We start from the raw sequence: 15,722 nt of genomic DNA, 5'->3' as shown, positions 1-15,722 counted from the left end.
AAATCCGCGCTTGAATCGTTAGATAATGTCTGGGTACGTGCAATATTTGTCTCGAGTATAAATAGTAATATTGATAATTGATCGAAGAAATCGTTATCTGTTTTTGTATCTGCGCGATCCTTTTTTATTTTATTTCAATCGCATTCGCAAGGTAATGAATATATACGTCAATTAAATGAAAATTGACAACACATATCTATCTGTCAACAACAAATAAAACAAACAAATAAAAATTATTATGTGTGAGCGCTGTGTATAATAATAAAGTGATTATTTATATAATGCAATGTAATTATTGAATTGTGAAATTTATGTATGGCCAGAGGTTGTAATAATTTTATACACAGCAGTAAATATTTATGATCGATATGTTAATTGGAAAGTTAATTGACGTACGTGAACATTTTATTTTTGGCCTTTACTTGTGACTGGGACTAGGAATAAACAAATGTAGTACGAAGCCATAGTTTGCACTTGTTAGCGTTTCGGTGTCTGTCGAAAGGGATGTAATCGGATATATGGTAATCTGACCGCATGCAGGCTTCCTTTTTCTCTAACTTCTTACACTTTTCGCTGAGCGTCTTCACTTGTGTCTTAAATATCAAATGAATACGAGAGAGACGCAAATCTTGTAAACCACCTGAATTGATTTCCCATCATAATTGAAAAATGACCAAATATTTAACTAGAGAGGAACTTATTGCTGAAGAGAAAGCAAAAAATTGTGTATACTTTCTAAAACAGATGAGTATCCATAGCTCTTGCAAGATCACGTTTTACTTCTATTACCGTTTTACTTCTCGCTATCCAACGGCACGCGAATTACCATCGTACTCTCGCATGGATGCCTTGAATTCGTCTACTCCGTTCTTCGATTCTGATCACGGAAGAATTCGCATCCTGGCCGTCTTTTGTCGTTCAAAGAAAATGCGCGAAAGACGCGGTCCGAGGTCCGATATCCGATCGCCCGAGCGCGAATTCTCGCTCACCCTGTTTTTCCTTCTTACGGCGGGCGAATAACCCTGTCATCGCTTGGTATTCTCTATTTTTTTCTTACATCTGATTGGTCCGCTTGAACGATATATGTCGCAAAGCTGTAGCTTAAGAAAATTAGACATTTCGTAATTACTTCATGTGTTTTATATACGCGCTGCGCGTGTACTTGGCGCAAGACACTACCGTGTCTCTTGATTATTATTATTATCACTTATTTTCTATATGTTAAAATCATTTTAAATCGAAAAATGTTCAATCGTGCTAATGAGAAATCGCATTTATTCTTACAACGAACATTTTCTGTCTGTAGATTATTTCGAAAACAGTGATCTGTTATTATTTTACGTATTTACGGCGATAAAACCAGGCATAATGTTGTCAACGTGTATTTGCATGGAAACAGCATATTTACGATGCCGGCGGATGCGAAATCGGACAGAACTGTATCCCGATGCATAGTCTTAGAGACCCAATTACACGTGTGACGATCAACACGGCCGCTGTAACAGCGCGATTACGAGGGAATATGGTACGTGCTGAGCCAAGATAGCAGACGCTCGTGAATCTATCGACAGGTCAGGCACGATGAATATCGGCATCCAATAATGGACCGGCGCCGCTGTTTGCCCCAAAGTGACACAAGAAAGAAACCGAGTTTGTGTACGGAGTGTAATCCACTCGAAGCACTTGATCGAACGGACACTCCAGGCTGATAATGAGAAAATTGCCATTAATCAAACAAACTGAATGAGCGTCCTTTATTTTCCTCCTTTGTAAAATATGCGGACGATATTAACGAGCTGTCCCGTATTATAGTTCTTCCCGCGATATTGAGCGCGATTTTTCAAGTAGCATTTCATTCGGCTCTCGATCGTACACGTGTTATCACGTAAAGTTTGCAATTTTGTGGACGATGTCAGCACGCAAGCTGTGCTTTGCCGAGAGTCACGCGTAATTAACGTATAATTCACGATGCAGTTTTCCAATTTTGCTCGCGAGAAAGTTGCACGGCGCGGTGCAACTCGCGTGAAAATGACGCTCGGAGTCCGTACAATTTGCATCGTAATTTAGCGGCCGTGGCGGTACATTCATCATTTGGCCGGCTAAATCATTTGGTTACCGAAGTAGCAATAGCTCGTATTTGGAGCGGTTAATGCGCGTATGCAGGATATGCGTATGTCTCTAAACTCTAAATTGTCGCGTCAATCCCGCTGTGCAGAGCATTGCAATATTCTTTGAGAAAAAGTAGGGCCAATAAGAAAATAATTGCTAAATTGCAAAAATTTAAAAACAGTACAATTACTCGTAAATCATTAAATATTTTTACTTATATCATTATACTTATGTACATTATGTAATTGATTGTATCAAATATAAAAAGTTATTACTTGATGTAGTGAGAAGTATACATACAATTTTTATGAGACACAATTAGAATTTCGTAATACAAAAAATATATATTAAGCAATTTATAAATAATTACTTTGTCTTTTTCTCAACTTTTGTCGGCAAGTGAATTTAAGCCAAAGAAAAATTAAAGGAATATTCGATCTTATTAACGGCATGAATTATCTTTATTATATAACCTAGAATAAAAATTCCTAAAATTACTTAATGATACTCAAGCACCGTTCGTTCCAGTTCATGATGATAAAGTGCGGCGTATCTACAACTTCATTATATTGTCGGGGTAGAATGCGTATTCTTAAGCAATACTTTAGGCGAGAATATAGAGTACGAAGCCGCGCATGCATCGATAAATCGGGTCGGGAAAACTATCGAGAGAATTTAATGAGCCGTGCCGGCTTTACTACCCCGCTCGGCTTTATTACCACTCCGTAATTTAACGTGCATCGATTTCTTGTCGTTGCAAGGAACTATAAGTACGATAATTCATTAAACTTGGCTGCTTCTTGGTAACAAGAGCGTGTCCGAATTCGTTATCGTCTTTCTTTCATTTGTCTCTATTTGATACAAACATTACGGAGTCAATCGTATATTCCGTAGTTTCTTATTTCTCCTGAGATTTGCGATCATCTTGATAATTGCCATATTAATTATTAAATTCGGAAAATCACTGACACTGTCTTCGTATAAATAACGCAATTTTCATCGAGCTCATATACATGTATTATGCTCATGTGTTATAAAACAGTATCACCGCAAGATTTAAAAGTTATTAATACTACAACTACCGGAGATTAATCTATATGTATATTTAATTCTACTAAAGAAATCTTAGAAAAGGAAAGAGAAAAAGAGAAAACAAGTTAATAAAATTAATCATCTATGTTGTAATTTCAATAAAAGTCAGAGAAAATTTCAGAAATTAAGATGTTTTAAAAATGAGTAATAAATTATTAAAAAATGTCAAACGGGTCGATCATTTTTCCCTTGATAGTTCTAGTGTTAAACGCAGAGTAACGTAGTTATCTATTTACGAGAAGTGGTTTGAGGATTATAGATTATAGTCAACGTAAAACTTGATTTGAATTAATTGTTGCTTTTATGTATTCAGCGAAATACTTTTTTTTATTACTTTTATACGGTATAACTCAAATGCATTGTACATATATACATATATATATAGATATATATATATTTGCATTTTGGTTTAATTCAAACGGTATAAATCATATTATTTGTGATTCTTACATCTTATATCAATATCATTCGCTTTATAAACATTGTATACATATCGCGATACACAAATTCGTAAAACGATACTTACAATGTTATTTCAGCCGACGGAACGCTTCAATTAAGTCCCTTATTATCGCGGCGAAAATCTGGAGCGGAACTTGACGTACCAGCTTATGAGGGTTCTCAGTGAGCTTAACGTTGGCTGTATGATGAAGTGGATAACCGGGAAACTTTCCGACTACATATGCGAGGCCCACATCCCTGCAATGTCCGAGTACAGCCGCATCGCGGCCGGCTCGCGAGACCTCGGAATAAATTGACCGACGTCGCCAATGGTGGTTGTTTATTTTCGAAATTAAATTGAATTGGCCCATAACTTGCCGGTCTATTAGCCCTGGGGACCGGGCTAGTTTGCTCGTAAATCTCCGGAGTATCGGACCGGTGGCACATACGCATATAGACTACTGCGCCGCACGTATGTATGCGCGTGTGGATGAGCGTGTGTTTGCGCGTGTGTTCGCCGACGGCAGGGTGTCGCGAGGGGAGTGTGGGTATTCGATTCGTCCCCGACAATGCGTCCGGAAGCTCCCAGGAAATACATGGGCGTGGTGCCGAGATAAATGTACTCTCGCATTTGCATACTTCTCGCCCTCACGGTTCCCATCTCCTCCTGGCGCGGCGCGGCGGCGTTCGGTCCTCCGCTCAAGATTCTATCCGCACTTGTCTGCCTTCTCCCCTTCTCCCCTTCTCCCTCCTTCCCATCGTCCCTCGATCCCTTACTATCTTCCTATCTTCCCTCCGTCTCCCCGTTCTTTCCGTTGGCTCATGTATCTTGTCGATCATATAATCGAGAATCCGAATATCGGGCAGACGTATACGCGACCGGAAGTGAGAACGACGACAACATCCGCGGACAAATGCGATGTCCAGAGTGCCAGTCGTCACTTTTACGACGTTTCACGAAGGAGATCATTTATCGAGGCGAAACGGCCTGGTTTGCTTCGGAAAAACGTTTCCTCGCGAAATCTTGATCTTTCGGGAGTGTCGATCGTATATTCGAAAAATAGACGTTAACGAAAATCGATCGTACGAGGGTGAAAGATGAGCGCGAGGATTTCTTCGAACGATGATATCGATCATTGTACGAGAAAATTATAGCGAAATGTTTTGAATGATTGAAATAGTTGGGGACGAACGATCGAAGCAATTGTTAGGCAGCGGGAAGTCCTTCGCTCGCGAGACAAATACGAGAACCGAAGATAAACCGACAGAGTATTCCCGCGGGATACTCCTTTCGGAATGCGGGTGCACGGGTGGCGGGATGGATTTATTCATCCTGCTCGACTACTCGCTTGATTATCGGAACGAATCGAATAATTTCTGTCGTCCTCGAGCAGATGTATTTGTCGGGAATATCCGTATTTCGAATAATTTAGCGAAATAAATGTACGTATCTATTTATTTATTTGTCCATTTATTCAAGTAATATTTGAATATAGGGATGATATGATTCGAAACATCACATATTTAATGATTCCAAAGTGAATAGTAATAATAATAAACAAATCATAACAATACGTCTGGAACACTCTAATTTATATCTTTATAAGCGAATCAAAACAGAATTTTCTTTCTCGTAGCACGTCTGTATTTGCGATGTACGAAACGAATTTATTTATTAAATTTCCTTATTTATTTCTTATTTGTCTCCGGTTGCCAAGATAGGTCAGTATTGTCAAAACATGCGATCTCTCTTGAAACTTACTGTTTTGTATCAATAGGGATCGGTAATATCGGTCTGTATAAATATTTTGACTTGGTTAGATATCGAGATCGATGTTTCGGGGATAAAATCGTTCGGGTGAAAATTCTTCTCTGAATAAGGACACACATACATGTTATTGATACTGAATAAAGACGTTTGCCTTTTTGATACAAATATAGATTCTATATTCGGTCGAAAAGACAGATCGTGTATGATAATTAATCTATCACATATAAAACATACAAAAAATTAACAAATATTTTGTTTTTTTCTCTCTAATGATCTAAAAATAATTAGAACAATGATCTAAATAATTAGAACTTATTTTTCTTCTTCCAGATGAAAAATTAATTTGCTTGAAATATGTTTTGCACATTAGATGAATGAAAAACAACTTTAATAATAAAACTTTAATTAAATAATATGTTGAAGAATAGGAGGATATAAAAAATTTGCGATTTGTGTTATTATTTTATGATATTTCGCCAATTATCTAATTGTTATTAACTAGTTGATGAGAATAGGAAATATTAACTTCTGATTTGTTTCAAGAAAATAGCAGAGAAGAATAGACGAACGATTGTTTACGAGAATCACTTTCTTTGGAATCGTTACAGAGTGACAACGTTCTCATCCTCCAGCTCCAATCGATAAAAGACTATCGAGGAACTTGGTGGTGGGCACAATGCTCTACTCGAACTTGGAACTGCAGTTCGATTAAAGTGTTCCCGTTTCGTTCTTTTCCAGCTTGCTCCTGTTACCCCTTACCTCCTGTTGCGATTTTCTCTAACCCTTTCACTATTTTTCCTTGTGTTTTTTCCTCGCTCATCTTCTTTCTCTCTCTTTCTATGTCTTCCATCGCGGGATAGGTACCCCGCGTCTGTTTTTCTCAATATCGCATCTGTTCGGCGAGTTCGACGATTGTTAAACTCGCTTCGCGACCCTCGAAAAGTTTTGTGCTAGGTTCGATGTATACGGTGTCGCATTCTTTGGCCTTAACGATCAAACTTATTCCGGGCGACGCTTCGACAACTATGCGGAAGACGACAAGAGAGCGCTAACGTTGGCGATTGGTGGCTTCTCGAACTGTTCAAACGGCGTTGTTCACTCAAAGCAACCGACGAAGCATTTTCTATCGTTAGAATGTTTAATCGGTTGTATGGTCGAAAGGCAACGAGCTCTGAATGCTCTCAGTCAGATAATAAAACTTTTTCAACTTGAATCAGTGAAAGTGGTACTTATAATTTTATAGTATCAAATATCTTTTAAACTATATGTATAAAATCAAAATAGAATTTTTGTAAATTTTCCAAAATTCTCCAATTTTATAACAAAAATTCCAACAAGTGCATTATCATTACGCAAATTCTATTTCGTTACCAATAAAGGAATTTGCAACAGTTATATTCATCTCAACGTAACACACAAGAGATTTTGACTTATAAAGATAATAAATCTACACTACTAAATCTATTTTTACTCATGGAAAATTATACTATATAGAACAATTATACTATATGGAAAAATTGTTTATGACGCAAACACAAAGATAGAATATTGCTGCATCACATGTTTTGTGATAGGAGAACACAAATTCTAGATTAAAATTAAATCGTTATTGTACATTAGCATTTACATTAGCGTACACATATCATACAAACCGTTTATTGAAATAGTAGTTCACCTTAAATCCAGTTCAGAAACCTTAAAATTTTTAATGAAACAAGGGTAATTATATAAATTGATGCAGATAATGATATATATTAAAATATTTTCATGAACATTTTTAATCATTCCCAAAATAACATGTATTTATAATTTTTGTTAGTGTTATATTAGCTTCTTTGAAATATATTTTTGAGATACTAAGATTTTCAATCATGACTTAAACATAAAGTATTGTGAAACGTGCGTAATTTATCACATTTTATATATCATATCACATTTTATCTAATCTAATCCACAACTCTGTTTTTCAGAGTAAGACTATTACGCAACTATACCTACAACACGTTATGCATTTCGTAAAAATACAACGATAAATGTAATACTATCTATAAAATGGATTCTTTACCTTTTATTCTTGTAACATAAAATAATATTTCCTTTAATCGAAATACATGGTATAATTACGGATCTATGTAAAAATATAAAATGTGACTTGTAGTACTTTGCTGCTTTCTGAATCGCTAGTTTAATACTTTTTACACTAATACAGAAGAAAATTTGACTGTGCGTGAACCTCGGGCATAAGTTAGCTTCGTGATAAACGCTGCCGCTAGCTTGGAAAAATATATGGAAATGACAAAGTTATTCTGAGCGTACGGGCGCTTCTTTATTTGAAAGGCAGATCCGGACTTGCACGGACGAAAGAATAATTTCACCAATGTGCACGCGGGGCACATTGCCGCAATACCGCGCCTGTTTTGAGTATCGCGCATACATATAATCGGGATTCAGTTTCAACTCGCTCCTTACCCACGTTGTTTCATTTCCGCGATATGCGTTAAATCTGCTAATCGTATTCGGTTGTTTTACCGAACGGTTTATTTTAAACAGTAAATTTAATAAAAAAGTTACATCCGAATATACAGGAATATATTACAAAAGATATGTGCATGTGCAAATATATATAGGGAAACTAACGTTGAATTATTTTTCTTTTCCGTTCTGAAAACACAGGATTGGTTCGTAAGATTAAATAATGCTTTTCTTTTATGATTACGTTACTGCTTAACTAAATTGTTTAACTAAAGTTTGAACAGACGATTGGAAGCAAGTACACTAAGATAATATATGCATAACGTAAATAAAGAACTATAACGATCAGTGGCAATATTATTTCGCGACATCGTGACATTTCTATTGATATAATTTGAAATCATGACTCAGCACTTTGCATGAATTTTTATGCGATGTGCTTATTGATTAGTGAAAATAATATAAAAAAATATAATTCTCTTTTCTTATATGATATTTTTTATATTTTTATTTAATATAGGTATATAATAGAGAATAGATATGTACAATATAGAGAAAATTTTTAGCGCACAGTTTTATAAGCAAAAATGTTTATCTATTCGTGTGAAAAAGTAATCTGTCGGTTTAAAGAAAATTCGTACGAAATACTTGTGATTCTAAATTACGCCGCTATAGAACTGGGATAATCTCACGAAATAATATTAACAATCCATCTGTCCATGATCGCCATAGCTCTTTTATACTTACATACATTGTATGTTCCTAACTCGTGATAACTTAAAGATATATTTCACTCGACATATATTTCACAGTTACTAATCGATATATATCTAAATTTTATATATTATAGTTATTTCGCATGACTACAAAATATGTTTCAAGCAGCCAAGATCTCTCAGAATCAGTAAAGTATCAGCTAGTATCTTGCATATTTCGTCATCGTACTTTAATTGCTTCATACCTTCCCACATGCCTAAACGCTCAGTTATTTGTCTCATTTCATCTGGTTTATGATATCCTAATAATATCGGTAGATAAAAATTCGCGATAACAAAACCAAAAAGACCACCTCTTCTGTAATCATCCAGCAAAGCTTCGTATGAATATTTCTCCATGTCCCAAATGCCAGCTTCCAACAAATATTCTTTCAATGCATCGTGATAGGCTCGCATTATTTCGAAGAACTTGTCCTTTATTATTTCATTCGGGCAGCACAGGCAAAGGTACGTGGAAAGATCGACAACGGGAGTCGAGTATCTAACAAGCGCGAAGTCGATTAGCATCGCGCGATATTGTCCATCGTCTTTCGTCTTGAAAAGCATATTGTCCAATGTTAAATCGCCGTGACATAACGTGGACAAGGGTTCCAGCGGTTCTACTGTCTTCATCATCACTTCGTCAAATGCGTTCAAGAGTAAGGCTTCCATTTTATCGCAGAACACTGCATCGTGGCCGTGATTGCGAAGATATTCTACCGTTCGCGTCGAATTAACATTGCAGATGAGTTTGTAGTTGTTTTCCATCGTCTTAAAATACCGAACTTCTTGAAGTCGCGTCACGATATCGAAGAACTTATCCCGCTGTAGCTTCTTCATGACATATCCTTTGCCGTGGAATCGTCCGATCTCGCGCATCGCCGCCAATGTGTAGTCTAAAGGAGCATTGCATTTATACGAACAAGGATGATATCCTCGTTTGTTGACGTTCTCCAGGGCAATCACTGAATCGTTTGGCGGCCGTTCGTCGACGTAGAAGCATCTCGGGAAGTTCTCATCCGGTCGGGCATACATTTGATAAAACAAAATCTCGTTGTGAAATTGTTGATTGATATAACCACACACAGAACCAGTGAGCAAGGGTTTCTTCAATATCATAGGAAATTCCACGTTCTGTTCCTTTGTTTTGTTTTCAAACTGTAGGAGTACATAATATATGGTAGACATATACTTGTCGGTCGATTCAGATACCTTGTACCGAACTTTATCGACATCCAGTCCAAGATTTTCAATAATCTTCGACATCACATCTTTGATCCATTTTTGAAAATCTTCGTCGTGTGACATTTTATTCGCCTTACAAGCGCGACCCGTTGTGTTCGAATACAAATACTATACTGATGCACACTGTACAGTGATTTCTATCAGACTGAATATGATCTGTGCTTGAGTGGCACGCTCGTCACGTGTAGGACTCGCCGGCCGAGCGGAGAGGTAAGGGGAAAGAAGTAGGCGCAGCTCTAAAAAATCGTCTCGAAAGTGCAACTAATTCTGACCACTGAATATGACAAACTAACTTCGTCTTGCAAGAGTATAAGAGTAAGAAGACAAACTGTGAAGTTAACGTGAAAAGTGGGAGACTGATATTAATGCATCGTGATATCGCAGAACTGGTCGAACCATGTGCGTCAACATGATGCGCAAATACGCAAAAAAATAATGCAAAAATAAAATATTATTACTTCATGATCGTGTCTCAGAGGAAAATTAAAATAATATAATAAATATTATTCAAAATACTGTATACGGTGAAAAGAAGTCATGGAGAAGCCTTGCCTTGTTAGTAGTTATAACATGATTGACAAAATTATTATACCAATCGATTGAATAAAATTACAATATTTTTATTTTTTTATTGGATGAAATTAATTACATTAATATCTGTCGTTTAACTGAGGTATTAATGTTTACTTGTAGTTTAGTCATACACGTTACGCAATTGAACATGAGTGTGAAAAAATGATGTATCTTATCGCATTTTTATTATTAATTGCATATTATCAACATTATCATATATTGCATTATCGCATATTGCAAAGAGCGAGACGATAAATATGCACAATTAGAAATACTATCACTATACAATAAATTAAATTCTTTTAGATTCATAAAATATTATTTTGTATGAAATAAAAATTTTTATAATTATTTTAAGATAAATTTTTTGTATTAAATTTTTATTTTATTGCAATTCTTGCGACAGTCTTCTAAAAAAAATATCTTAATCATAAAAACATAACTATTGAATAAAAAAATCAAACAAAGAATAGTTTTAAAATATTTTTGAGATAGCAAACAATTTATTACCAAAACACATTTATAATTCAAAGATATACTTATTACATCGATTTGCAATTTGTATGTATTTATCATATTTATTTACAATCTATACAGAAACGTTTTTGTATTTATTATTTTATATTATGTATTTTTATGACATCTCTAGTTACCGATTTAAATTTATTTATAATCTATACCTTATAATTATGAATTGATAATAATCTGGCATTATACATATATTATGTGGAAAAAAATTGTCCCACTATGAAACATATTTTAAACAACCAAGATCTCTCAAATGTAGCAGCATATCAGCTAATATCTTGGACATTTCATCTCCACCAAGTTGTTTGTTACGTAGTGCTCCTTCAAAGAATTCATCGTTGTTTCCGATTGTATCGTCGTCGTTTATATCGTAGTATCCCATTAATACTGGTAAAAAATGAGATGCGATAATGAAACCGAAGAGTCCACCTCTTTTGTAATCGTCCAGCAAAGCGTCGTACGAATATTTCTCGACGTCCGAAATACTAGCTTCCAGCAGATACTCTTTTAATGCGTCGTGATAGACTCGCATTATCTCGAAGAACTTGTCCTTTCTCATGTCATTCGAGCAGCACAGACAAAAATACGTGGAAAGATCAACGACCGGAGTCGAATATCTAAGAAGCGCGAAGTCGATCAGCATCGCTCGGTATTGCCCATCGTTCTCCGTCTTGAAGAGAGTATTGCTCAATGTAAAGTCGCCGTGACACAGCGTGGACAGTGGCTCCCGCGGCTCCACCGCCTTCATCATCACATTTTCAAACGCTTTCGAGAGTAAGGCGTCCGTTTTATCGCAGAAGGTTACATCGTGACCATGATTGCGAAGATATTCTACCGCTCGCGTTGCAATTATATCGACGTAATTCTTGTACTCATCACATGTCGAGTCGAATCTAGTTTCTTGACATTGTTTCACAATATCAAAGAACTTCTCGCGCTGTAGCTCCTTCATAACATACCCTTTACCATGGAATCTTCCCATCTCACGAAACGCCGCCAATGTGTATTCCAGAGGAGCATCGTACTTATATGGACAAGAATAATATCCTCGTCCATTGACGTTCTCCAGAGCGATCACCGAATCGATGGGCGGTCGTTCATCGGTGTAGAAGCATTTCGCAAAATTCTCACCAGGCTGGGCGTACATCTGGTAAAACAGGATCTCGTTGTGGAATTGAAAGTCGCTGCGGGTCAACCGTCTAAAGTATTCTATCCGTGAGGGTCTCTTTATTACTAGAGAAAGTTCTTCACTCTGACCCTTTGTCCTATTCTTAAATTTCACGCATATATAATGAACAGTAGACATAATATTGTCGGCTTGTTCGGATAACTCATACCGAACTTCGCCGACGTTCTGTCCAAGATCCTCAATAATCTTCGATATTACTTCTTTGTTCCATTTCTCAAAGTCTTCAGTGTGAGACATTTTGTTAGCAGTGCAACGTGTAAATCGTTACACTCGAGTCTAAGAATGTGCCAATGCAAGCTTCTGACACTGACTAGTTCTGCTTGGATTCGTTATCTTGATTGTACCGCGACTCGCACATTGCTGTCACTCTGAGATATAATACTCGTCAGAGAGATCATGAGTGGGGCTTAGCCTTGTACAGAATGTAAGTATGACGTCAAAAGTGGGAGGTACATATTAACTTAACGATACTGTGGTAGCACGTATCAACGTGATGAAATAGTGCATATGAAATAGTGATTCATAATTTAGAGGATAAATAACCACAATTGGTCGATTAAAATTACTGTATAATATATAGAGAATGATATATAATATTTAAAAATGTGATATGTTACGAAATACCTAACTTTAAAAACAATGTTAAAAAATAATATTAGAAATAATGCTAAAAATACGAAATTAAACGATGCGAAATATAAACTTTTGGTACTTTGATTTTGCAATATTTTCGCTAAATTCAGTAAAATTCAGCAAAATTGCTGATTACCTTATCGTAGTATTATCGTTATATACTCAGCGATTAATTTCTGGAATACATTTTACAGTAAACCGCGTTAAAAATATGAGATAATACGTTAAAAATATAAGATAACACCTGTAATAAAATGCACAATCAGATTATTATCTTAACTTCAAAACTTTATTTCTGATATTACAACGTATCTGATATCTGATATTAATATTACAACAGTAGATATAGTTGGTGTATATTATCTAACAGCTTATCTCTATTCTGTTTTTAAGTAAGTCTAGGAAATGATATAATGCTTTAAAATTAATAGACAAATGTCTTTTTACGCGCTTCACTCTGGAGGATTAAACGGTTCATCTCTGTCTCTCTTCTTTTGGTGTTCGAATAGGTGCAAAAAAAAACGGGGTCACGAAAGATACTTTCGCGAACAATACGCGGCCACTCGAAGAAAGCTGAAAGAAAGTAGATGAAATACGGAATCGTGCGAAGAGTAACGAATAACTGTGGAAACTGAATGACTCAATGTAAAAGAACGAGATCTTTTGTTGGTTCGTAACACGAGGTTAACGAAGAACGTAATGGAATCGTGACAAATTTAGCGAATCTTTGACGCCTCATAAAATATTTGTAATGTTAATAATATGTAAAGAGCTATTGTTATCCAAAATTTTTGAAAATTCGATTCTCTTGTTTTATCATATTTATGTGGCTGAATTCTTTACATATATATCTACATATATCTATATTTTGTTTCTCGAAGAGATTTTACAAAAATTACATTACTTATGAACATAAATGCGAAATAATGTGTATTAACATTTGACAGATTATCAGATTACATTTCCGGTGGTATATAATAATTGTGATGATAATATGTAAGCGCTGAAACTGATTAATATGTACTACCTATGATTAATTAAATTTTAATAATAAAATTACACAGTTATAGCAAAATAAATGTTTTTACATTTTTTTAAGTAAGTTCTATCGCTCTTATCTTTTTAAGGTTGGATGAATTATTTCACAAAAAGATTGTTACAATGATTATAAATGAATTACCTATGTTAGTATTTCGTATCTATATAACTTATATATGAATTAAATCTATATGAACTTGTTTATCAATAACAGTTTATTTTCATTTATTTAAGATTTATACGCAGAATGTCTTTGTCTTTTACGTTGAACGTTCCTGATACCTAACTGAGCACTCGTACTTTGTTTACCTCATAGTTCATAATTATTGATTGATTATAATCTATGCATATATATACGCAACTCGGAATAATATTATATTGCTTTCAAAAATATTTTAAACAACCAAGATCCTTCAGATGCAATAACATGTTAGCTAGTATCTTGGATATTTCGTCTCCGCCGAACTGCTTTAGCAATTTCGCTCTCTCCACAAACTCCATGCATACTACTTGTTGAGGATCTCTATCGCAGTATCCCTTTAACACCGCTAAAAAGAAAGATGCGATAATGAAACCGAAGAGACCACCTCTCTTGTAATCGTCTAGCAAAGCGTCGTACGAGTATTTCTCGATGTCCGAAATGCCAGCTTCCAGCAGATACTCTTTCAACGCGTCGTGATAGACTCGCATTATCTCGAAGAATTTGTCTTTTCTAACTTCATTCGAGCAGCACAGACAAAAATACGTGGAAAGATCAACGACCGGAGTCGAATATCTAAGAAGCGCGAAGTCGATCAGCATCGCTCGGTATTGTCCATCGTTCTCCGTCTTGAAGAGAGTATTGCTCAATGTAAAGTCGCCGTGACACAGCGTGGACAGTGGCTCTCGCGGCTCCACCGCCTTCATCATCACATTGTCAAACGCTTTCGAGAGTAAGGCTTCCGTTTTATCGCAGAAAGTTACATCGTGACCATGATTGCGAAGATATTCTACCGCTCGCGTTGCAATTGTATCGATAAAATTCTTGTATTCATCATATGTCGGGTGCCACCTAGTTTCTTGACATTGTTTCACAATATCGAAGAACTTCTCGCGCTGTAGCTCCTTCATAACATATCCTTTACCATGGAATCTTCCCATCTCACGAAACGCCGCTAATGTATATTCCAGAGGAGCATCGTACTTATACGGACAAGAATAATATCCTCGTCTATTGACGTTCTCCAGAGCGATCACCGAATCAATGGGCGGTCGTTCATTGGCGTAGAAGCATTTCGCAAAATTCTCACCAGGCTGGGCGTACATCTGGTAAAACAGGATCTCGTTGTGGAATTGATAATCGATGCGACTCATTAATCTGACGCTTTCCAACTGCGTAGGTCTTTTCAGTATTATAGAAAGTTCCTCACTATCACCATTCTTATTCTTGAATTTCATGTTTATATGATATTGCATAGACATAACATAATCGGTGCTTTCGCATAATTCGTATCGAGCTTCATCGACGTTTGATCCGAGATTTTCAATAATTGTTGACATTACTTCTTTTATCCATTCTTGAAAATCTTTAACATGCGACATTTTATTCACTTTGTGACGCGAGAACTGTTTCGCGAGAAATTTTGTACGCGAGAGCAATGTTCGAACCGGTTATTTCGAGAATCGCTCGAATGATACTGTGTAGCTTTGACACGTACATCACTTATATAACTACTTATATCTTGTGTACGTAAGGAGGGTCTGAACAATATAAAGAGTGGGAGGTATAACTTACTTTTCTTTCGTGTGTGTGTGTGTGTGTGTGTGTGTGTATCAGAAAAAGTATTTAGTTATATTTACGACACAGAGAAACTTCTTTCTATTTATTTACATTGCG

General features: G+C 36.0%; 4 protein-coding genes across 14 annotated transcripts in view; 1 reads left to right on the top strand and 3 right to left on the bottom strand.

The window, feature by feature from the left end:
- The window catches only part of LOC139771895 (neurotrimin-like), a 307,135-nt gene that overhangs the window by 160,031 nt on the left and 131,382 nt on the right, over positions 1 to 15,722 (top strand). The window lies entirely within an intron of this gene.
- Positions 7,164 to 10,189, bottom strand: LOC139771893 (uncharacterized). Its single transcript, XM_071705051.1, has one exon. The coding sequence runs from the start codon at positions 9,946 to 9,948 to the stop codon at positions 8,749 to 8,751; it is 1,200 nt and encodes a 399-aa protein (XP_071561152.1). The 5' UTR covers positions 9,949 to 10,189; the 3' UTR covers positions 7,164 to 8,748.
- Positions 10,485 to 12,710, bottom strand: LOC139771892 (uncharacterized). Its single transcript, XM_071705049.1, has one exon. It carries the CDS (start codon positions 12,410 to 12,412, stop codon positions 11,204 to 11,206), a length of 1,209 nt encoding a protein of 402 aa, XP_071561150.1. The 5' UTR covers positions 12,413 to 12,710; the 3' UTR covers positions 10,485 to 11,203.
- Positions 13,076 to 15,554, bottom strand: LOC139771894 (uncharacterized). Its single transcript, XM_071705052.1, has one exon. It carries the CDS (start codon positions 15,425 to 15,427, stop codon positions 14,231 to 14,233), a length of 1,197 nt encoding a protein of 398 aa, XP_071561153.1. The 5' UTR covers positions 15,428 to 15,554; the 3' UTR covers positions 13,076 to 14,230.

This window comes from Temnothorax nylanderi, unplaced genomic scaffold (genome assembly GCF_030848795.1).
Source record: "Temnothorax nylanderi isolate EJ_2023f unplaced genomic scaffold, tnyl_v1.0 TNYL_tig0045_pilon, whole genome shotgun sequence".
Lineage (NCBI taxonomy): Eukaryota > Metazoa > Arthropoda > Insecta > Hymenoptera > Formicidae > Temnothorax > Temnothorax nylanderi.
This window is presented reverse-complemented; position numbering and strand designations above follow the sequence as displayed.